General features: G+C 44.2%; 1 protein-coding gene across 3 annotated transcripts in view; it reads left to right on the top strand.

The window, feature by feature from the left end:
- Mcc (MCC regulator of Wnt signaling pathway) overlaps positions 1–24,453 on the top strand; it is a 387,208-nt gene that overhangs the window by 288,331 nt on the left and 74,424 nt on the right. For all 3 annotated transcript variants that reach the window (XM_085833615.1, XM_021150247.3, XM_021150249.3), the window contains 2 exons: positions 8,321–8,463; positions 17,861–18,003. In XM_085833615.1, the coding sequence (XP_085689741.1) occupies positions 8,321–8,463; positions 17,861–18,003 (286 nt within the window). The remainder of the gene's footprint in view (positions 1–8,320; positions 8,464–17,860; positions 18,004–24,453) is intronic.

Below are 24,453 nucleotides of genomic sequence, written 5' to 3'. Positions count from 1 at the left end.
CATATGATAGCCCCTTCTGGACACTTCCTGGCTCCGTGTTTCTGTTCCATTTATGTCTGCATCTTCTTCTCTTTCCTTCTATCTTCTCCATCCTGATCTGTTTGGATGGTGCTTAGAGCTTTTCCTTGCTCTAAATGGGAATCTTGGGAAGCAGTCTTGACAATTCACAGGGAACAGCCTGCCGTGGTCCATTGTAGCCCATGATGGACCCCTCACTCTGCACACTCTGGCATCAGCACCCCCCCCCCAGTTTTACCTGGTTTTTCCCATTGGCCTCCTGGCTTTCTTATGGGTTTTCCACTTATTAGAATCAATCTCCATGTTGAGTCTGCCCACACAGACCGACACCACTGAGTTCTGCCAGGGATGTTGGCTCATTCTTACCTAAATGTATCTTGTTTGCAAAGGGCTGCTAAGGCCAAGTTCTTTAAACTGTGCTGCGTAAATACATGCTCAGATTTTTTCTCAAAAAAAAATGTAGTAGTTCACAGCATTTAAAACAAAACGAAACAAAATTACCAGGTTTACTTTTTACATTTCCGCTTGCTGAGCTCGGGGCAGCACAGACTTGTTATCCTACTAACTTGGGAGCGGGAGCTAGGAGAATTACACAAGCAGGGTCTGCTTGAGCAACAGGAAGAGCTCCAGGTCAGCATGAACAACTCGGTGAGCTTCTGTCTCAAAATAAGATTCTAAAAAGGTCTGTGTGGGACCTCAGAGGTGGAGCATCTAACGTTCACAAAGCCCCGGCTTCAGTTCTCACCCCGCCAAGGAAAGAAGCTTGTTAGTGACACACTGGGATGGTGGCCTGTGACACACTGGGCTGGTGGCTTGTGACACACTGGGATGGTGGCCTGTGACACACTGGGATGGTGGCTTGTGACACACTGGGATGGTGGCTCGTGACACACTATGGTGGTGGCTCGTTTGTCTTTACAACAGGTGGTGCTGAGTAACCCAGGCTACATCTCGAACACAAGTCAGTTCTCTTGCCTCAGTGTCTTAGGTCCTGAGATTACAGGCCTGAGCCATCATGGCTACTTCCCAAGTACATCCCATCACTGTTGAATTTCTTTCATAGTCAGAAAGGAAGGAGTTGAAGTAAAAAAATTTCAGCCAGAGAAAAAGAAAAAAAAATTTCCATTTTGTTGCAGACACCGTTCTAGAAAGAAGGCTTTGGAATTTTTTCGGAAGCTCTCCTGTCTCACAGTTACAGGTGCCTTGAATCTGACACAAGGCTAAGGAAGCCCGGACTTATGCTCAGTCAGCTACCTTCACATTTGACAGGCAGCCAGGCAGCTGACCCTGCTCCATACCCAAGGTCAGATGAGCTGCTGAGGAAGGCCAAAAGTCCTCTTTCTGTACCACAGGAATCTCACTGCAGGACTCTCTGCAGGACAGTTTGGGGGTCTGTTGTTGTTTGGGTTTGAGTTTTGCTTTTAACTTAGTGGATTGATTGTGAAAGAACAAACATGAAGAACAGCATTACATTGTTTCCAGTAACCAGCTTTGATGAACTGGCATTTGCTAAATGACGTATCAGATTAAGTTCTTTTAAAGAGAAAGTGCTAGGCCTGTAGCACTGTAGATTTAAAAACGGTAAAATGATATTTAAAAGCTCGCTTCCAATTGCACATGTCCAAAGCCCATCACTATTGGCAGTTAGGATTGGTGAGACGCCACCCCACCCCCACCCCTGATTGCCATTTTTCTTCCCTGCCCCCCACCCCCTGCAACTTTCTCAGGATTGGACCTTAAAGCATGACCATTATGATATTATGTGTGTGTGTGTGCAAAGACAGCACCATTTTTTTCAGGGGATAGTAAAACGTAATAGAAAACTTTGCTTATATGCTTGGGGGCATATTTATGTTTAAGCAGTCTCACATAATAGCTTGTGATGGCTGTTTTTACCCCTGATGATACCAATCATGCTCAAAAGCCACCAACCTCTATTTGCATTTATACACCAGTCTGAAAAGTCACCTTGTGCACACTTCACTAGAGATGCTTTTCAAAGTACAAAACCAAACCAAACCGCTAGGATCTAGGAAAGAGAACACGAGAAAATGTCAGCCAAGCTCTTCTGATTTCCTTACAAAGTTGGATTTTTTTTCTAGAAAGGATAAATGCAGTGAGCTGGCCATGCTGTGCTCTCTTGTTGTTGCCTCAGTAAATGATGCATGCTTGAAGCTTTCCCAGCTTCTGCAAGAGCAAATGCCCGTGAAGTTTCTTGTGTGTCTGGAGGAAGTTTTACCATGTCCAAATACTATAGTGTCACGATTGAACCAAATTGTAAACAGTCAATGGTGGTTACCTTCACTGGGGATCCCCGGAAGAAACCCAGCATCCGTTCAATAATTATTGATAACACTGGAATTGATTGAATAATAGTAGGTTTCCTATGTTAGGAAATTGATCCTAGATGGAATTTTACAAATAGCCCTAGGTTGGAAGTGAAGAGCTGAGTAAGGAGCCAATAAAATGGGAAAGACAGGATTAGTTCTCTGCTGCTTGGCTGTGCAATCAATTGCTGCAAGCGTAATACAAGGGGCACATCCCTAACCTCACCAACAGAGCAGGCACACAGACCTGAGCTTGCACTTGCATCCACGTTTAAAGGAGCAGTGCGATGAGACGTGTCCTGTGTTGAAGTTCTCTTATCTCCCAAAAGCAAGCCCCCTGAGTTGTCACACTCTGGCTTTTAAGAAAGAAAACATATACTTTCAATGACATGGAACAGAGATAGTGTTTTCTTTCACATGCATTTCCCCCTGAGATGAAGATGCACTTTGCAGGCATTTTCTTTGTTAGCTCCTCCATCCTTTCTTCTTTGCGATTAGTGTTCTGTGGTGACATGGTGACCGTTCCAGCTCTGCTCCTCCATGGCTGATGAGTTTGTCTCTCTCTTCTTGGCTTGCTTTCCTCTAAGGAGAACTGTGGCAGAGCTTAGAATCAGAATTGGCTTACCCTGTGAGTACCATTAGTTGTGACCAGCCCAGCGTGACCCTAAGAAAGCATCACCCCACCCTACCATATTTTAAAGGGGAGAGGTGCTGACCCCCTTTCCAGGATGGCTGAGAGGGTTAACACGTTCCTGACAGTATCATGTGTTTTCGAGAAGCCAGTTTATAATGCTCTTAGGTTTGACAGCTGAGACAAATTAAAGATCAGTGGCCTCGGTGGGATAAGGTAAAACCCGGCAAAGAGCATTAACAAAACCGTAAAGGTCCCCAGTATCCCCACACTGCACAGGCTTCTCCTATGGGCCTCATATGCCCAGGCAGGGCTGGCTTCAGGCTTTATTTGGGATTGTTATCACTAGCAGAGATGTTTTATTCTCAGCAGTTGGAATGATGCTGTTGCTTGTTTGATTACTTAATTTGTATCACATTTTTTTTTAAGAAATATAGTTATATTTACTAAGTACCCATTTTCATCTATGTGACTAATCTTTTTTTTTCCTTGCATGAATAGCTTTTTTTTTATTTTTAATATTTTTATTACATATTTTCCTCAATTACATTTCCAATGCTATCCCAAAAGTCCCCCATAGCGCCCCCCCACTTCCCTACCCACCAATTCCCATTCTTTTGGCCCTGGCATTCCCCTATATTGGGGCATATAAAGTTTGCAAGTCCAATGGGCCTCTCTTTCCAATGATGGCCGACTAGGCCATCTTTCGTGTATCACATTTTTGTTTACATATGTGTATGTATTTGTGCACACACATGCCACAGTGTACCTGTGCAGGCTGGAGGAGAAAGTCCAGGACTTGGTTCTTTGTTTCCATTGTGTGGCTCCCAGACATTGAACTCAGATCCTTCAACTTAGCCACAAGCTCCTTTACCTTTCGTGCCTTCTCACTGGCCCCCTTGTTTGTTTTTATTAATCATTATTGTGCATAGCCCCAACCATTTAGATGGTTGGATGCAGGTATTTATATGGATTTTTATTCCTCCCTAACATGACAGGGTTAAGGTCTTGAAACGGACCTCAGGATAGATATCACATAGCAGATAAAAATCCAGGAAAAACAAAGCACTCTGTTATCGAATCACAAGCTGAAAGTCTGTAGCTGTGGTGAAAAGAAATCTAGATTCCCAGTGACATTGACCTCTAGAAACGTCGAGGCAAGCCGCTGCAGTCACGGGGTCTCTGGCTTTGGTTTTCTGGTAGCATCAGTCAGAAATTGAATTTAGGATGGATGGAGAGAGAGAGAGTCCAGAAATGCAATTACTGCAATAATGCAAGGAAAAGCAGAGGCACGCTGTTTCAAGTTCTTTCTTGCCTTTTTCTTTGGAAATGTAGCAATCGCTTGTATATGCTAAAGCAAATACAATAATAATACCTAGCTGGTAAGGGTCCCATGAGAAACTCCTGCTATTCCTTCCTGGCACCTGATAAGTCATCACAGGTAGTCAGAGCTGCTAACAGAAGCCAGCATTGCCCAGTTTCACAGTATGTGAACTTGGGTGCTTCTGTCCTCTTTAGGGGTGAAGATGTCTATATCTTCTAGCTCCTGTCTGGTACTATTGGGCATAAAATTTCCTGGTGTTTATTGTGGCCCATAAGGAGCTGAGGGAGGATGAAGGAGGGAGCTTAGGGATTCAGTTCCCAGGTGACTTGACCAGAATAAGAGAAAACTTTTGTTGGTTTGTTGGTCTGTTCTTGTCTTTTTGTTGTTTGTTTGTTTTAGCAGCGTCTACCTGTTACCTGGGCTACAATAAATAAGACAGTCACTTCATGTTGAGTCTGTACAAAGTGATTTGATCAGTCGGATATGTTATGCAGTAATAGCAAGCAATTCTAGATATCAAATATCCTACTAGGAGCTCATGGAGAGGTGTGGGGGTGTGGCTATGTGTGTGGAGTGTGTGCTGGGGGTACATGCTTGCTGTACCTCACCTAGGCACCCAAGTTCGTTGAACCTCTATCATTTGGAAGGTCACTATTCACTATGACCAGGAGAAGGACATGAGGTAAATCCTACAAGAGTTCTAATTAACAAAATGGTGTTCCATTGCTCATCGCATTGGTCAGAACAGATTTACAGGGTCTATATTAGCTTCCGAGGGGGAAGAAAAGTGCAGATACACTCCCACAAAGGAGGCAGCAATATCAAGTGCAGTGAAGGCCCTGTTGGCTGCCTCAGCAGGGTTGCTAATGTTTATCTTCCAGGTGGAGCCTCACTGACTGTGAGAGAGACAGAGACACCATTTGAGAAAGGATTGTGTGGATAGATTTATGAAAACCTGGAAGATTTTCTAGATCTTTCATCATCATAAACATTGTAAATGAGTAACTGGGAACTTAGTCCATTTGAAATGTTTTTCAAACAAATGAAAATAATCGTACAATATACCAAAGCTTGTAGGATGTAGCAAAACCAATATTAAACCGGATGCTTATGACAATTTATGCCTATATTTTTTAAAAAAGAGAGAAATCTCAAAAAAGGACAAAAACAAACAAACAAAAAACACAAAACAAACAAACGGAAACCATCACTGTATATCGACATGCTCACAAAACCAGAACAAACTGAATTCAAAATTGGTAGAAGGAAAGAAGTCAAGGTCAAAGCAGAAATAAATGAAGCAGAGCCTAAGAATAAAGGACCCTCAAAACAAAGAGTTGGTTCTTGACGGCTAAAATAGCCCATGGCTGGACTAAGTTTAAATAAACTGAGGCTGCATCTCTGACTTGTCACTTGTGATCATTCACTACAGATTATCAGTGCTTTAACAGCCCATGAGATGCTGCTGATTCCTGGAAGTAAGCACTGCCCAGAGATGGAACCGACACCACCCACATTTTCTCCCCACCGACTTAAGTCCATGTTTCTTACTCTCTGAAAACCCAGGATTCCTTTAGTCCATTTGATGATAGTGACCCGAGTTCCCTTCAAAGGGCTTGTCACAGTTCCTTCCCCTGTGACACTAGGTAATCTTTTAGACATTTGAGGCAATCCAGAGATGTCTGATATTTGTTAAAGGAAACACTAAATCAGAGAGGCTTCCTACTACTTTCAAAAAAGCATACTTGTGGGGAAATGTAGGGATGTGAGCCAAACATCTTTGCCCTGTGCTAAGAGTTGTTTCCCCCTGACTTCCCTCCTGTTAGCTGCAAGTGCTGTGCCTGACTGAGTTTCAGGCTTCCTGTCGTCTCTTGTTCCTGCACACCCCTCCAGGCAGACATTTCAGCTGGAAGCCAGGGCAAAGGTGGCTCAGTACCACATGTCACCTTCCCCTTCTCCATCTGGTATCTCCGAAACCAGGCCTACCCCACACTGACTGTAGACCAGAGCAGTCCCACGAGGATGTCTGTGTTGTCTCATCCTGGCTTTCAAGTCTAAGCACTGAACCTCTTACTTCATGGTAGGATTCTGCAGTTTCTTGACAGGCTAGGTGGTAGCAGTGGCCTGTCGAGGGATGATGGAAATGCATGAAGCTTGGGTGGGAAGCATCACACAGAAAATGGTCCAAGAGAACTGTGTGTTGAAAGCCAGCATGGCTGTGGCAGAGTCTAAAGCAGAGATGGGCACTGCCCTGCCAGCCTTTCCAGTTTGATCACACACGAGCGTGCACTCTGTAGGTGTATGAATAGAACATACACTATTTGGGGGTGGGAGTAACGACCAGCAGTGAGAGCTCATAGATCCCCCTATTGGGAATGTAGGGGGACAGTATTCTACCCTTAGACGTTTCAGAGAAAGACAGGATCTGTTTATTTAGTAACCCGTGTAAGTTTTGACATACTGACATTTTGTGGACTTCTCTTCTTATAAAGATGGTGGGACAATCCTGAAATGCATGGAACAGGATTCCTTTTAGGAAAGCTTCCACAGAGGTGTGGTTTTCTTTGGTGCTTGGGATTAAACCCAGGATCTTGCCTTTGCTAAACATAAGCTGCACTACTGAGCAGTGTCCCCAGACCATTAAAAGTGACCTTTGTTCCATGTTCATCCTTACCTCTCTCAATCCACTGACTCTCAGCTTGACTTAGAGTGTGTGTGTATGTGTGTGTGTGTGTGGTGGGTTTCTTTGGTGCTGAGGTTATCACTGAACACAGTAGTTCCATCAGTGTTCTTCGAAAAGCAGCTGTCCCATGAGTCTTCACGACAGAGCAGTCATAAGCCTTGCTTGCTCTGATCTTGTGTCTAGAGCTCAGAGGGTCCCCAGGCCCCTGCCCTGAGTGATAGCATTGGAAACATGGAAGATACAGGGAAGAAGCCTTGCCTTTTTCCTGCCACTAGGCCTGAAAACACACACCTGCAGAGCTGACTGGAGATCACATATGGCTCTTGGCGTTCGGAAAACCTTGTTGAAAGTGAAATTAAAATTTTCCTGCTGGACAGGAAATTAATAACCGCTGAGTGTAGCAGACAAGGCCAGAGCGAGGCCACTTGTTCCATCACCTAGGATGTTTTATTGTTATGTAAATGAGGTCAGCTGCTACTGCCTAAGGGGAGTTGAGGAGGGTAGAAAGACACAATAGTGAATAGATTCCTTATGGTTTAAATTCCCTCTGCAAAAAATGTTTTCATAGCATGCAATGATTCTTACCCCATCAATGCATAGGCACATCAATGCATAGGCACGGGGAAGCTTCGGGCCCTTTTTTTGTTATTATTTCTATAAAGCAGCCTTCATGGCTCTGACATGTTGCCATTTTCTCATCTCATAACACTTCTAGATCACCCACAGTGAGCCGGGCCATATGTCACCAGGGTGGGAGAGATGGCTAGGCTAAATGATGGAATATCTAGTGTCTGCCTTCTGGGAGTTTACAGTACAGCAGAAGAGGATATTGGATAGCATATACTGGTCTCCTCCCCCACCAGATCACCCATTATACCACTTAGTGTTTTTGGTTGAAAAATGACTGAGACATATTGTCAAAAATGAAGCAAATTGGTGGAAGGAAGGAAGGGACAGCCCTTTGAGGCTGTGGATGAATCAGCTCTGTGCCAACTTATGTGCATTACTTGGGGGAATTTACTCAAGACTCAGAATCTAATGGACGAATCTGACGAATTCTTGCCCATTTTTTGGTTAGGGGCAAAGAGTGACTCTACAGAGGGTGAAAGAAAAGGAAGGAGTGTTGGGAAGAGAAAGCCCAGCATCTCCTCCCAAGGCATTGTAAATTTGAATTGGGGCTAAAAGGGTTAGCTTGGGGTTGGAGCAGGTACCTGTTTTTGTGTGGACATACCAGTTTTGCGAGTGATAGTTTGAAACCATAAAATGCAAACTCATTCTCCAAAAGGCGTGTCAACATAGCCACATGTTCATCTTGTGCTCTGTGTTCTTGGTCCTAGTGTGAGCAGTCACACCTCATGAGAGAGCATGAAGACGTCCAGGAGCGCACGACACTCCGCTATGAGGAGCGCATCACAGAACTCCACAGTATCATTGCAGAACTCAACAAGAAGATAGACCGCCTGCAAGGTACCACCATCAGGTACGGATGCTCTGTCTAACCTGTCCTGGTTCTTGGTTGTGCTGGAGTTGAAGCAGCCCCTGTGAGTCACTGTGTGAGCCGTATGCCTTGATCTCTCTTATCTTCTTCTGACTCTGATCCTCAACAACCATCCTAGAGGGTAGACAGGGTGGGTTTTCTGCTAAGGGTACAGAATCAGCGGTTTATTAACAAGTTCTAGGCGAATGCCCCACAGCCTTAGAGACAGACAACAGTCTGATGCCTTTCCTGCCTCTTTTATTCACCAAATTTTCTCCAGACTTTGTGTCTCCCTTAGAGATTCTGAGCCTCATGAGTGTGGCCTACTGCTAAGCATTATGTAGGATTCTAGATTAATCTGTTAATATTTTGAGCTTATCCCAACTAGTTTATCAATGGAGACACTTATCCTCTTACTAGATTCCTAAGGCAAGGCTTGATCCATCGGTTCACTGGTAAGAAAGCCAGGTTTTAAGGAATGCTGATGGAGAAAAGTTTAGCTCAGAGGAGAGAGGGGAGGTAGAGTTGGAACCTAGAGACTCTTAGTTTTGCTTAGTTATCATTCTTTGAAGATCCCTGTCATGGAGTTCACCTCTCTGGCTTATCGGTCTACTTGGCTCCTGAGTCTGCAGCACACAGTGCTCAGTCCTCTGCCTGTGCCCTGTGGCCCAAGGAGACTTACCGAGGAGCTCACTCTGGTGGATGGGGAGCGTCCCAGTGCAGACAAGCAGTGCCTTCCTTCCTGGCAAAGGGGTGCTCTGTTCACGAGGCATTTGCATAAGCCATAATTAAGAGACTCTCAGAGGCAGCTGCTTTGAGTCCTCCCTGGAGAAGCTCTGGCTCACAGGAGACTCTCTCTGGATGCATTCAGTTCCAATTCTGAGAGTCGCAATAATGATGGGGCTTCTTGGTGAGAGTGCTGACCCGAATCTGTTTTCTGGGCAAAATCATGGAAACTTTTACACTGACTTGAAGCCGCACAATCAATTTCATGTTCCAATTTAGAACTTGAAGGTTTTAAAATTGGATCCTGGTCCACAGAGTGATTGTGGGTTAGAAATACATGAGCAGTGAGAAGATTTTAGCCCAAAGAGATGACTGTAGTAGATTTAAAAAAAAAAAAAGCCTAACAGAGAACGTTTGGCAAATTGGCGATTTCCATTAAAAACGAGTTTCACGTTTGGAAACTCGAGAGGGTGACAGCGGATAGGTGTGGTCAGTTGTGAAATAAGTGCAGCACCTATCAAGGGGACAACTCAAACTCAAGATGTTTAAGTTGGACGTCATGGCCAGACTGCCTCACTTGGAAACTCTGAGCTGCTTGACCATAAAGACGTGTTAGGCAGGGCCTCTGATTTAAAGGACATTCACACCTGTGCAGATGTCACATTATGTTCTACCTGTTTTTATTATGCAAATAAGCTAGCTCCTCCTGGAGGGGATTCCCTGCCTGGTTGTAAGATGTGTTCTGTGGACCAGTGAGACTGGGTTCTTCCAGCCTCTGCACTCCAGAGGCTACGGCAGGGCCCCAGTCTCCAGCACTAAGGGAATTGTATTTGTACTCTACTCCTGATATGTCTTGGCAACCCCAGGAACAACACACGGTAGATGAATTCTTAACTGCCTTGACATGCCCCAGGTGGAGAGGGCTGGTTGTCACATTAGTCAGGTGCTGCTGAAGCTAATCCTATACTTTTCTTTCTTTCTTTTTTTTTTTTAAGATTTATTTATTTTACTTTATGTATATGTGTGCTCTATCTGCATGTACGTTTGTATGCCAGAAGAAGGCATTAGATTCCAGTATAGATGGTAGTAAGCCACCATATGGTTGCTGGAAATCGAACTCAGGACCTCTGGAAGAACAGCCAGTGATCTTAAGTGCTGTGCCATCATCTCTCCAGCCTTATCCTATACTTTTCAATACCCCCGAGATAAGGGATAAGCCTGCACCTGTTTGTAGTATCCTTTTTGTGATATCCAAGGATAAAGAGGGAGAGAAGTGGTGGGAAAATTGTCTATGTCTTCATTGCCATACAACTTTGAATTCTCTTTTTAGTTATGCTCCCAAAAACCTACACCAAAAATGTTTGCTTTTTATCCTTGCAACATCCTAGTTGACAAGTCTATAGGGAACATACATCTACTGGAGAATATAATAACGGTTCCACAGTTAACCACGTGGTCCTTTGTGGTATCCATGCTCTTAGAACCAAAGAATAATCTTGGTGTTGGTGTCTCACAAAGGAACATGTGAACCAAGCAGAAGTAGGCACTTGTTTTTAAAAAGGTTCGTCAGAACCCAGGCTGGGTGGGCAAGCGCATAGGGACACGAAGTGCACTTGATTCTGATTAAATGAGGGTGGTGACGGTCTTTTCCCCATTGTTTGGGGTCTGACTACATGCTCTTTCAATGTTGGTTAGTTTTACAAGATTCAAGGCAATGGAGATGAGGGAAGGGACAAAGCAGTCATTAAATAAAAGTTTGATTTGGTGGGAATATTAAAGCATTTAAATAAAGGTCTACAAGGGAAAGATAAAAAGATTTGCATAAAAGTCTTAAAAAGGTGAGAGAAATAAAAAGAATTCAATTATTTGTCTTAATTAGGTTCAATACTGTTTGACAGAAAAGACTAGCATTTGATGTTTCTTAGAACGCCATCGGACTACCCAAACAAAAAAAAGTAGTTATTGTATTGGCTGGAGTGACAGATGAGGGAGACATGGGGCTGCTACTGTGCTGTAGGGTAGTTAGGACTGTAATTGAAACCTGGCACTTGCTAGGCTACTGGCTAGAAATTGTGAACAGTTAAAGTTAATAGATTAGAGCAAGCCAATACAGGGGTAAGCCTTTAAAGAATAAAGCGTCTGAAATACTTTACTTGGGAAAACACTAATTCTGGGCTTGAGAGATGGCTTGGTGGTTAAGAAAACTTGCTGCTCCTGTGGAGCACATGGACTTCATTCTTAGAACCTCTGTAGTGGCTCAGAGCACCTTGAGTTCCAGTGTGGGGATCTTGTACCTCTGTATGACCTCCAGGGGCACCAGGAACACACCATATGGTGTGAATGCATACATGAAAGGAAAACACTCATACACATAAAATAAATCTGGACAAAAGTAAGAATGGAAGAACTAATTATAAGTAAAGTGAGGTACTGGCCAAAGCAAAAGAAACAGATTTTGCAGTAGGGGAAAAAAAAAATAAATAAATAAAGGATGTTTCAGCAATGACAGCTCGAGCCTCATGACTAGTTGTCAAAATACTAGCTAAAGTATACATAATTTTCTGGTTTTGTATATGTGTATTTTATATCTCCTCTTGGTTTTCTGCTACTTGTAAGTAGTGAAACTTGTCTCTTATAGGCTACTCAGGTTTGTCATTGGCTAGAGGAGGTCCCCTAGCAGTAGGTACGGTAGCTGATATGAAGTGGTTCTCCCATTTAGAGGAGCAGCTGAACTCATTCCATTGACCAGAGGGACCATTACAGAAGGCTGATGCTATTGCTGTTGTGGTTGAGAAACTTAACTGATCCAGAGGGCTTATTTGATGACTAAGAAGTCATCAAGTGTAGACTATAATGGCTGTCTTTTGGCCCAAGTACCATTCCCTGTTCTTTCAAAGGGATTCTGGGCCCCAGGCTACTTCCCAGTCCCCCTTTCCAGGTGTGTCCTGAATGGCTTTCAGTCTGGTGATGACGTATGTCCACATGGATCTGGGAGGAACTGGAGACATTAGCCATTCCTACTAGGCCATGATAGTGACAGCAGACGTGAAGATGTGTGGGTCTGTCTTGATGGGCCAGGCACAAAGTTCTGGACAGATATATAGCAGAAGCAACAGGGAGACCAGAGCCAAGGTGACAAGACTGACAGCTCCTGGTGGCCACCACCTACTCACCTCTATCTTTTCTCCATGCCTCCATCAGCTTTGCAAGCACAGACCTGCCTGGATGCAATGCTGTCTGCTTGAATCTTCTAGTACAGTTTGTTTTTCTAACTGATCCCTGCCGACTGCACCCTAAATCCCACCTCCTAGAGGCAAACACTGAAAATTTTGCATATATGTCCTTTGGAATTTCTTTCTGTTGAATCTTTTAAACATAGTGGGCACGCGGCATACCGCACATGTGGTTTTTCACTTCTCTGTGTATTGTGACTGCCTTTTAAACGATGTTTAGTTTGACTTGGGGAGATTATATAATGGAACAGAAACTATGAGAAGAATATGACCATAGAGCACTTTGGATCCCAGAAGAAAAAAAAAGAATGATGTCTAAGCAAACTGAACATGAGATCATTTCTTTCCCATAAGCAATGCTTGTAACACCAGCCTTTCCCTGCTAACCCTCTAGACTCAGCTCTGTTCTGTCCTTTCTTGGAAAGCTCAGAACTCAGTGTTGTCTGGCTTCTTGCCCCAGCAGTTTCCCCCCAAACCCTTATGGACTGAAAGTTGCCTTCCTCATCTGTTCCTCACCAGGGTGTGGTGTGAGTAGATGGGCTTTGCGGAAGACATGTGGGTCAGATGAAGTCAGGAAGGTAGGGCTGTCCCGGTGGGATCCTGCCTTCCTAAGGAGAGACACCAGAGAGCTGGCCTTTCCCCGCCATGTGATGACAGAATGAGGAGGTGGGCCATCTGCAAGCCAGACAGAGGACCCCTCCAGAGAATGACCATGCTGGCAATGCTTTTGGGCTTTCCAGCCTTCAGAAACACGAGAAGCCACATTTCTGTTGTTTAAGCCACCCAGTCTGCAGTGTTCTGTTTTGGCAGCTCCAGCAGCAGAAGATGCTAATGATTTCTCTGTCTTTCTTCCCAAGCTCCTCCTCTCCCCTTCCTTCTCCTCCCCACTTCCCTCTCTTTTGGAGATAGAATAGAACCCAGTACCCCACACATGCTATGCACATGGCCGGCCAGGCCAGGCCAGCCCACCACATTTATTTTTATGTTTTTGAGATTATATATATATATATATATATATATATATATATATATATCCTTGTTTGCTTTCTATTGCTGTGAAAAGCACCAAAAGCAACTTGAGGGAGAAATGTTTTTTTTTTTTCTTTTCATCTTACAATTCTTCTATCAAGGGAAGCCCAGGAAGGAACTCAAGGCAGGAGCTTGAAACAGGCACCACACAGGAATGCTACTTACAGGTCTGTTCATCTAGTCTAGGCCCACCAAAACAACTATAATAGATTCCCACAAGCTCTGATTTTTTTGTTTTGGCCTCTTCTGTGCAGGTATTACAGGTGGGTCTAACCATGCACCCCCACTGATGACTTTTTAAGTTAAAAATCCTTTCTTATTTGGGGATCTGTTTCTATAGCACTGGACCTAATCTCTCTCACTATTTCTACTGGAGGCCTCTTTGACCATTGAGAACACTGCATGTCTTAGCCCTTACCCTCCCCTGCTAACTTCTGTCCTCAGCCTTGGGTCACATGATGGGTCTTTCCAGCACTTTCCATTCTAGATAGCACCTACCCTCCAACTACTAACTCCCTGTTTCTGAGATCTTTGCATCTGCACTGAAGCCTCTGCAGGTGCCACCTCCCGGAGTAAGTCAATCTCTGATATGGCAGTCTCCTGTGGTGTCTCCTACCAGCAAGGCTTTCAGGGCTGCTTCAGGACTCCAAGTGTTCTTCTTGAATTTTCAACCCACAGGGCAACCATGTGTGGTGTCTCTACAAGTGACCAAGAGCTCTTTATCTCCCTAACAAATGTGGTGTTCTGTTTAATTGAGGGCCTAAAACGAGAACTAAAATTCAGAAGGATCATATTTCTCTTCCTCTGTCCTCCTGTGTGATGTACCTAAGGCCTGCCGAGTACCATAAATCCTTGACTGTGGCTCTTAGATCAGATCTGAACAATGGAATGTTACTCTATTGAAGCACATTTCTTGGGCTAAGTTGCTTACCTGAAGGCTCATTGATGAGCTCTGTCTTCCTTTCTGCTGTAAGGGAAGCAGGAGGGAGAAGTTCAGAAAGCCACACCTTACCCCAATTTACCACCAATTTTCTGCAATGGAATCTTTAAGAGAATTGAAAGGAATATATTTCTCTCATATATCAGCCGTTTCAGGGAAGGTCTGCATTTCATTGTAAGAAAGATAGAATGTAGATCAATTAAAAAACTGAAAAACCGATTGGCTCAGGTGGGATGGGTTTGATAATTGTAACTGACTGACAGCCATGAAAACCAGTGAGCAACCACCCAGGCTGTCTCCCGATGTGTGTCAGGCTCATGGCAAAAATGGATGTGCATGAAGTTAGCTTATGATGTCATATTTCTTGGCATTTTTCAGCTGCACAGAAAGCTCAGCTCCAGGTCTGGAGCACATGAGAACTATACTTTTATCAACTTTTCCCTCTTATGACTAAATAATTTTACTGTGAATCAAGTCCATAGGGCACAATATACCATTATTATTTCATTGGGTCTAAACTAAGGAATTAGGTTGCCCTGCAAAATAGTTGCATAATGTATCAGTCACACCTCATAGCCATGTTTCAGATGTCCTATTTTTAGAATATGGATTCTGGCTCATGTGGCTGGGTGTGTGTGCATGTCCTAGAATCTACCACCCTAGGATACTTTGTTATATTTTCTGATACAACTAGAAGCAAGTGCTAATGGTAGCAAGTCTAAACGAAGCCCCTGGAGGCACTTCTGAGCTGCTGCTTAGTGCACAAAGCTGAAGGCATTTGAAATCCTATGAGGTGATCCTTTCCATCCCAAGGAGAGACACTTGAGCTTGGTAATTTCATTTCAGCAACTACACACCCATGGATGACCAGTTTATCTAAACGTTTATATTTGTGGCTAAACACAGTCAAATTGGAGAGTTTACTCAAATTTTCTTATCTCTGCAATTAACAATGGATTTGGGGAAAAGGAGACAGCCCTATCACAAAGAAATAATCTGGTACAAGACTGAGACCTACTGTATAGGGAACAGGAAGGTGGCTTGGTAAAAGCACTTGCTACCATTTTTTCTTTGTCTAATATAATAAATTCTCCTTTTGCTCCACACTGCCAAGTCACACTCCTGCCCCACTTTGGTAACACTCTACTATACACCTTGCTCAACACCTCAAAGCTCTGAGCGTGTGCGCATGCTCATTGACTCCCTACCTGGAGTGATGGTCCCTCTGTGGTCCCTCCTAGCATGTCTCAAGTTAGAAAGGGCTATGGATATGTCTGCTTCCCGGAAGATGGCATCCCCCCATCTGCTGTCCTGTGTGCATCTTTGGTGCTCTGATACCTTGAATGGGATCCTCAGTTAGCTTTCATCACATGAAGAGCCTCCAGCCCCAGGTGTCATCTTGAGTGTGATGTCATTCCCCTTCCCACACACCCCAGAGGAGATATCTCCCTCATTATGTTTCCTTCTCACACCCTCTCCCTAGCTACTCCTTTATAAAGTTATCGCTGGAAGTAATTCGATATAAAGCAGATTTGGCAGGAACCATGTGTTCAGAATCTGCCATGCCAATTTTAAATGCTGACTAAAGCAAGAGCTGATGTATCAGTCACAATTACCCTCTAGATCAAAAGATGACTAATAAGAACACTACTCTTTAATTGTTTTCTCACCTAAACCTAATTAGTGTTGACTCGTGTAGATGTCTAAATAATTAACACTCGTAGCTTATTAACCTGTTTTTATTTTTACCTTCACTCCCATTCTAATCCATATTTTGTATAGCCAGAGGCTTTGTAACTGCTGAAAATCTTCCTAATTTTCTAAGTGGCTTTCTTATTCAGCATGGTCTCTTAATCAGCATGGGCCATTTATGAAGCAGGTAAATCCCTTAAGAGAAGATTGCTTTGTTGAGAGAACCAAGAACTTTAGAGAGATGTTAATCTGAGGTATCCCTCTTCCCCAAGCCGCTCACCACCTTGGTCTACTCAAAACCCAAACTTTGCATCCTGTTCTCTCGCTGATTACTTTCAGCTTAAAAGGAGGTTTAGGCTGGTGACTCTATTTTCTTCCTAGCTTCCTTCATTCATACCCTCTCCCTCAGACGAAGTAGACATGAGTGAGCTTTCTATGCCCACGATTAAATCCCCTGACGATGTAGCCTTCGGGTTCATTTGCAAAATAAATGCTTCCAAGAGAATAATGGTCTCCTCTTCATGTCTGTGTGGCTTGTATGGTGCTGGAGTATGGAGGAGCCGAGGCAGACACTTTGAGATACACATTCCATTTAGAAGCTATTTGCTGACAGCATAGCTCAGAGGTTGAATAACCGTGAAGGGCTGAGACAAGATGAGTGAACGCATGGGAATAAAACATCTGTGCTTCATGGCTGCCTTCTATCTGTAAATGCAAAGAAAAAATCAGGGACACAGAGCACTGGATGAAATCTCTCCTACAAGGCACTCTTCTTGCCCCTCTCTTTTGGGGAGCCTAAGTGTGGTATTTCTTAGTGTCCTAATTAGGGTTTCTATTGCTGTGAAGAGACACCAGGACTGTGGCACCTTATATAAAAGAAAACATGTAGTTGGGGCTGGCTTGCCATTCAGAAGTTTATTCCATTATTGTCATGGCAAGAAGCATGGTAGCATGCAGGCAGACATGGTGCTGGAGAGGTCGCTGAGAGTTCTGTATCTGAATCGGCAGGCAGCACAGAGAGTGACGCTAGACCTGCCTTGAGCATCTGAAACCTCAAAGCCCATCATCCTCAGTGACATACTCATTCCGAAAGGCCACACCCACTCCAACAAGGCCACACCCACTCGACCAAGCCCACACAATCCCAATAGTGTTACTCCCTATGCGTCTATGGGGGCCATTTTCATTCAAACCACCACATGGAGATTTGCTCATCTGTCCACCCAGAGTCCAGTGAAGCTGCACACATACGATTTCTCAGTAGCTTCAACTCCTCTCCTCTCCGTGTTAAGTTCTAGGAAGGAAAGCTCCAGTGGGACCCTTCAGACGAGGGTGTGTAATTTCCAGTCTCTCATATTCTTCATTATTTTGGTCACTGTAGCCTCAGTGTTGGTATACTGTGTTCTTTATTACCTCTTAATTTGAGGGGGATAAAAAACTCTAACCTTTCCAGGAAATCTTTGAAGAGAAGTTTTGTTCGGTATGTAACAGTGGATGCACAAGAAACCCTGAAGTTTTGCACACGACATCATCTTAGCTATAACCATCTGTGTGGCCTGAAGGGAAAAACCTAGTGCCCACAGCCTGGAATAGAAAACTGTTTTCCTTTGAACATCTTTGCTTGTTCCTTACAAATCCTTTCCAAGGATTCTCTGTACATCTCCCATCTATCCGTGGTCTGACACAGTTTCCCTCAATGGTAGATGACTCACTCTCCCATCTATCCATGGTCTGATACAGTTTCCCTCAATGGTAGATGACTCACTCTCCTTTCTTGCAGGGAGGAAGATGAGTACTCAGAACTTCGGTCAGAGCTCAGCCAGAGTCAACACGAGGTTAATGAAGACTCCAGAAGTGTGGACCAAGACCAGACCTCTGTGTCCATCCCTGAGAACCAGTCTACTATGGTCACTGCTGATATGGGTGAGTCTTCCCAGACTTCTTGCTAAGCAGGAGTTTAGTTTCTGGGCTGTAAGAGAAACCCCAGAAACACAAGACAACCCAAAAGAAGATTTATATATTCAAGAGGTACAACGAGGGACAAATATTCTGGGTTCACTACCTTATTGGTCACAATGAGCCAGAGAGCTGAGCTCTCTGTGTTCTTCTTTGATGAGACCACGATTCAAACATGTGTCACCTCTGCTTGAGCATTCTAGAAGCAGGGAGGTGTGTTGAAGACTGTTGCAGTATTTCTAGTTACAGTTTCCTCCAGAACTGCTGTGGTGGGAGTGGAAGGGATGGAGTGGGCAGCAGAGCTTTGCAGTAGAAGAAGCCAAGAGGATCTTAACTAAGAAGGAGGGATCCAAAATGTCTTCACCATGTTGATCCAAGAGGATGATTGTATTCCTTGGTAAGAAATTTGAGAGACAAATTGAGGAATTGTTACTATTAAGGTTGAACTAAGTAACAAAATAGCCAAGTGGAGATACCTGAAGCAGTGTCTCCAGCTGCAGGCCATGGCCTGTCACTGGGTTTGGGAATTAGCTTATAAAGCCTCTTAGAAAGAAAAGCCAGCAGGAAAGCAGTAGAGTGACAGTGTTGCTATATAAAATCTGTTTATTACCAGATAGTGTGAGAGTCAGAGTTGAAGGGTTATAAACCACTCGTCTGCCAGGGAAGGCCTGTTGGAGTCTCTAGACAGACTTATTTGACTGCGGTTGAGTATTTCGCATTGTCTGAGCCTAAGTGATCTCTATGATTGAGCAGGTGTGATGTTAGAAGAGTGAACCTTTCCATGTCTTTGGAGATAGATGTTCACAGCTAGTGAAGAGGTGGCAGAAGAGCAAGGAGAAGGATGAGACATATATTGAGTTTTCATGAATCTGAAAATGGAACTGTTGGAAAACAAGATTTTAATCAGCTATTACACATATGTTTAATTGCACAGCCATATAAGTACTATAACATCATGGTACCATGAAAATATCAAATGAATCCAATCAGTCCAAGGTCCTAGGAAAGTCTTGATCTAGGAAGTAGCATGTGAACTGAGACTGGGAGAGCCTTTGGCAATTTAACAGGTAAAGGAGGAGCTGAGGGTGTTTAATGAGAATGGGGAATATATCAGGAAGGTGAAGAACCATTCTTATGTGAGGTTGAAGGCTGCAGAGATAGGTAGGAGCCGCTCAGAGTCGTGTAGAACGTGTTGGAGTCTTTACCCAAAAGGCCTATCAGAAGCTACTAAGGGATTTACCAGTGGTGGGAGGAGTGAGATGATCAGCTGCATTGTGAATCACTCCACAGGGTGGAAAGCAAATCCAGAGATCAAGAGTGTGTTGGGGAAACTTGTCAAGAAATCATTTTAAAAAGTCTAGGTAGGCCAGATTCTTACAAGGTGACAGTTGAAATATAGAGCAAAAAAAAAAAAAAATGGGTATAGAAAAGTTATTAATTGGGCAAGATTTGCTTAAGAACTGGAAGACGTCTGAAAGCAGAAGTATGAGTGTGGGTGTCTTGTAAGATTCGTGTGGGTGGCGAGGTCGCGCATCAATGTGGGAACGTGGTGGGAGGGGGCAGGTGATTTACTCTCAGTTTCGTTCTGTTTTGCATAGAGACAGGTAGTGATCAGCTGCTTTTCGGAGGTCATGATTTCGCGGTGATTTCGAGATATCTGGGTTAGAGATGTTTAAGAGCAGAGTAGATACTGACATTGAGATGCCCAGCTGAGTGGCTGGGATGCAGAAAACTTGGTGGGAGGCATCCGGTGGTGGCTGAAGCAGTAGTGGATGTGTGGACAAGTGAAGTCAGCTGGAGACTGAGCCTTTGGGGCCACAGCTAGTAGCAGTACTCAGCAGGAGCCCGGGGACCCTCCTCTCAATCCAGTTCTAGGGTAAATGAACACTCTTAGCAAACCTCAGAATGTATGGGTACCCGTGCTGATTTTGTTGATTCGGTAGTTTTCTTCTTCTTAGAGTATATTTAAATTCTAGATCATGTCATTACTTGCATGGCTGACTATCCCACTAAACTTTCCTAGGCAGTTGTATGGTGTTTGTTTCATCTACTAGTCCTAGGGCCTGACTTGTGGCATGTGTTAAAAGATCCTATTGCAATGAACAAATGAATGAATGAATGTGGCTATTGGCCTGTCTGAGAGAAGTATCTTGGTGTTAAGATGTGATGGGACAATGAATGAGTACTTGGCATTCTGAAATGCTGAGGAGGCAAATAAGATGGATTTAGTCACTTCAGCCATTGAGAGACGTGCATCCTAAGTGAGACCAGCCTAAGCCACACAACAGTGTGCACAAGAGTGAAAATACTGCCCAGGCTTAGCAGTTGGAAGATAATGTATTGGGTGTGGGTTCAGGTTGGTTTGCTTTATGCCCAGGTTCAGAAATACTTCTGAACCCAAGGTCGAGACTTAATGTTCTAACACACACAGCCATCTGCCACCAGCCAACCCTTAGGCAAAAGTCTCACACACCAAGTTCATATCAGTATTGTAATTGTCTATGCTCAGCTGCCTCTTATTCCAGACTCCAGTGTGCAGCCACGGGCAGCCAAACAAGTTCAAACAGCCAACAGTGACAGTATCTCTGTCACTGCAGAGTACCAGGACTACACCGACCCCTGCATTTGTTTCTCTCAAATTGTATTTTATGAAATTAATAGGTGACCCACAGTCTGACAAAGTCACATAATTAAGTTTGGAAAATGCAGGCACAAACCCACTTCAATGGGCTTCTCTCCTGGGAGATGTCTCAGAGCTCTTGACATGACAGTGCATCTGTCGCACTGATTCCCCAAGGCAGGGGCTCACAGCTGTCTGTCTGCAGGGTGAGGCTTCTCCGCTGTCCCTCATCATTCATTTCAGATGTTTTCTTCCACCCTGTACCTCACTTGGAAATGTATGTTAATTGTACTGAGTCCTAGCAGTACTGAGCCTTGTAGGAGCGTGGCCTCTGCCCAGTGTCAGCATGCATTCCCTACTCTCTCAGAGGAGCCTTTAGTCTTCTGTCTTCCAAAGTCATGGGGTCCTGCATTAGATACTGGGACTGCCGAACAGTGTGTTACGTTAGGTATTGGAGCTGCAAACTCACTGTGCTGTGGAAGGTTCTGGTGCTGCAAACATGCTGTGTGCTGCATTAGGTACCAGGGCTGAAAGGCACACATTCTGCCATCAGATGGCTACATTCCTACATTCAAATTTCTTAAACCTGGGCTGACATCTCGACTCCTCCCCACAGGGTCCCATGAAGCCTGGGGCACTTGCTACCACACTGCTCGATTCCTCCTCTCCGTCCACCCGCTCTGTTCACACTCACCCTCTCTGACTCTCTCTTCAACCTGATCAGATTCTGCCCTCCAAGATGTGTGTGAGCTCTCTCTTCTGTAGGGAGTGTCCTTTGCTACAAGGCACATGTAGCTTTCTCCTTCTCATGTCTGCAGCATCTGTCTCATGCCCCATCCTCTCACCTGGCGTCGTTGGAAAGGCTGCGTTTGCTTTTATTTCCTTACACATTGCCTGCCATGGTCTCGAACTGGAATGCAGGCTGCATAGGGCAGGGATTTTTGGACAACCTTGTATGCCAATCTAATAGAGCTCAAGGACACGTCAAGTGCCTGAGTAGCAATAGATGCCATCCTGTCCTTGTCATAGTCTTTGGTCGATTTGAATAGTCTGATAGAAAAGACCCACAGTGGGGTCAGGACCTGCAAGGTGAGGGCCTGGGAGGAATCTTCCCAGAAGGCATGGCGGAGGGGATACTTGAGGATTAAATGGGAAATAGTGAGTTTAAAGACGAGTCAGATATGAGAGGGTTCTCTGTTGAGTCCTCAGAGAAGGCAGCCACTTATGGGACAACTTGGCAGAGCTCATTAAACTGCAGCGCAGAGTATAGTCAGCATGCTTGTCGATTGGAACTGGCTGCCTGCCTCTTCTTCCTTTGCCATTTTCCAATTAAATTGCTTCAATAGGGTAAAAAGCTTCCATATATAAACACCATTATAGGAAATCATTAAAAAGCATCCATTTCATTATGGTTGCTATATTTGTGAACCTGCATTAGGAACCCAGAGGTTTCCTCAAGCTGGATTTTCGATGGACTTTGCTGTAGTGTTTTTTGCTGGTTTACCAAAACAGTAGCAGTCAGTCATCTCTTTACTTCATCAAAACCCCTTTTGCTTTTCTTTTCCATCATCACCTGCAAGATCCTTGCTGCCCCTTCTGGACAATGGCTCCTGAGCACTGTCCTAGGACTAGAAGAATAAAACAAGCAGCTTAGACTTTAGATAACCCCAGCCATCGAATAAAGGAGAAAGTTCCCCAATACAGTGCATTTGAAAGTGAATTCTATTACTTCTCATCAAACCTTGCCATGGTCGTTTTGGAAGTAAAGGTGACTAAGCAGAAGAGGCAGGAGTCATCATTTAGACTTTTTGTTTTTAATATTTAGTACACATTGGAATTTGCAGGTGGATGTAGCAGCTTGGGGATAATAGCCTCTGTGTTGGAGGGTTCATCCTCTCCTTGTGATTGGTACTCAGCTTGGAAGAAGGCCCCAGAGTCTTAGCAGGATAGAAAAGCTTAAGGAAGGCAAGCCACCTGTCCAAGCTAAGAGGAGGTGGTTTCATTGTTGCCATGTCTGTGTTGATGGCTTTGCTCCTGAGTGCCTCTTTGAACAGTACAGCATGCCTGCCGTTGTTGCAGTTTCCCGACATCCTCTGAGGTCTCAATGCTGATGGGGGAATTAGGGGAACAGCTGTGTCCATCACCAGCACCTGGCCTAACTCTGGCACAGAGTTGAATGTAATTGAATGAAATTTTGATCTCAGGATGGAAAGCAACACACACCAGCCAAATCATGCCAGCGTGGCAACAGGAAGGAACGTGTGTGTGTGTATGTGTGTGTGTGTGTGTGTGTGTTTACTCAATCACACATGTCAGAGAGTGTGTTGTGTCCCATCCAGCAGGCTCTTTTCCTAGCTTCAGTGATAGAGCTACTAAACATTGCTGGAGCCATTGCTTATAAAACAATGACTCTAGTCAGGTCAGTCTTGTGTAACTTAGAGGGGTTCTAGGTTAGTATTTGTAGAGCTCTTTTGAGTCATAGCGAGAGACATGTACTTTGCTGGAATTCAGCAGTGTTCACGCAGGAAACCTTGCTCGCTGTTATGGTCAGTGGTCGTTTCTCTCAGTAGGAGTCATTTTGGAGGACAGCCAAGGAAGAATTTACACATGAAACCTGGCTTTTTGGCATGGTTTGCAACCATGAAATATGTTGAATGTGAAAATCAGATTTTCCTGGCTTACTGGCTAATGAAGTCTAATGGCTTCAGGGAAAAAAAAAAGTTTGACAGTGTCAAGGAGCAGGAGCCAGCACAAAGACTATTCCAAAAGCAACCTTAACTACCATCAGGCAGCTCTGGAGAACTTCGCTTCCTCAGGTGGCTGGGTTGCTTGTCTTCGCTCAGATCATCAATAACGTACATGGGAAACTTCGAGAAACCAGTTCCCATGACAGCAGTGCTAAGCCAGCCTGAAATTTCAGTCTGACTAGTTTATGTAACATGGTTGAATTTTGCCTGCAACATCATCTTCTTTTCTGTTAATTTGGGCAACTTAATTTCTCCCAAGAGGCTTGCAGTAAGGGCCACCATGAGGTCCAACCAATGAGTGACTTTCAACAGTGAAGCCTTACCAAGGTGACATTTTCCGCAGAGACCAGAACCTAGTCAATTAAGAACTGTGTATAAGGGACCGGAGAGTTGTCCCAAAGTTAAGAGCACTTCTTGTTCTTGCAGAAGACTGGGGTTTAAGCCTCACCCCCACCGTGGCTCATAACTACCTATACCTCCATTTCCAGGGGTTCCAATATCTTCTTCTCACTTTAGCAGGTACCACACATGAACTGTGGTGCACAGACATACATGTAAAGCCAAACACCCATACACATGCAATGCAAACAAAATGAAACAAAGAAGCCTGCATAAATATTAGCAGGGCTAATTAACTGAAGTAGCCATCAGCAGTCCTTCTAGAATTTTTCTTGTAGTAAATACAGTCGAAAGCAGAAGCAGTTATCACTCTGCTTCAGTGAACTGTTTTGTTTCTCTTGCGTGCCACTACTGGTCAGTAAATTGTCAGTCTCCTGAAGAGAGTTGGGTGTGGTCAACATTTACTCAGGACAAGATCCCACTGCTATAGGGCTTATGGCTTTATATTTTATTATAATACGCCTTCTTTCTCTTCTAAACAGACCACACCTCCAAAGGTTGATTTGTGTTTCCTTGGTTGAGACTCATGACATATTTCACCTTAAAACCAGACTAGGCTCTGAAAGCCTGTTTAGTCTATCCCAGAAACAAAATCCAGGCCCTCACTAGTGTTCCCACTCCTGCAGCCATAGTGGGGGCCGTGAGTGCTCT

This window comes from Mus caroli, unplaced genomic scaffold (assembly GCF_978045245.1).
Source record: "Mus caroli unplaced genomic scaffold, Mus_caroli_1 scaffold_19, whole genome shotgun sequence".
NCBI lineage: Eukaryota > Metazoa > Chordata > Mammalia > Rodentia > Muridae > Mus > Mus caroli.
This window is presented reverse-complemented; position numbering and strand designations above follow the sequence as displayed.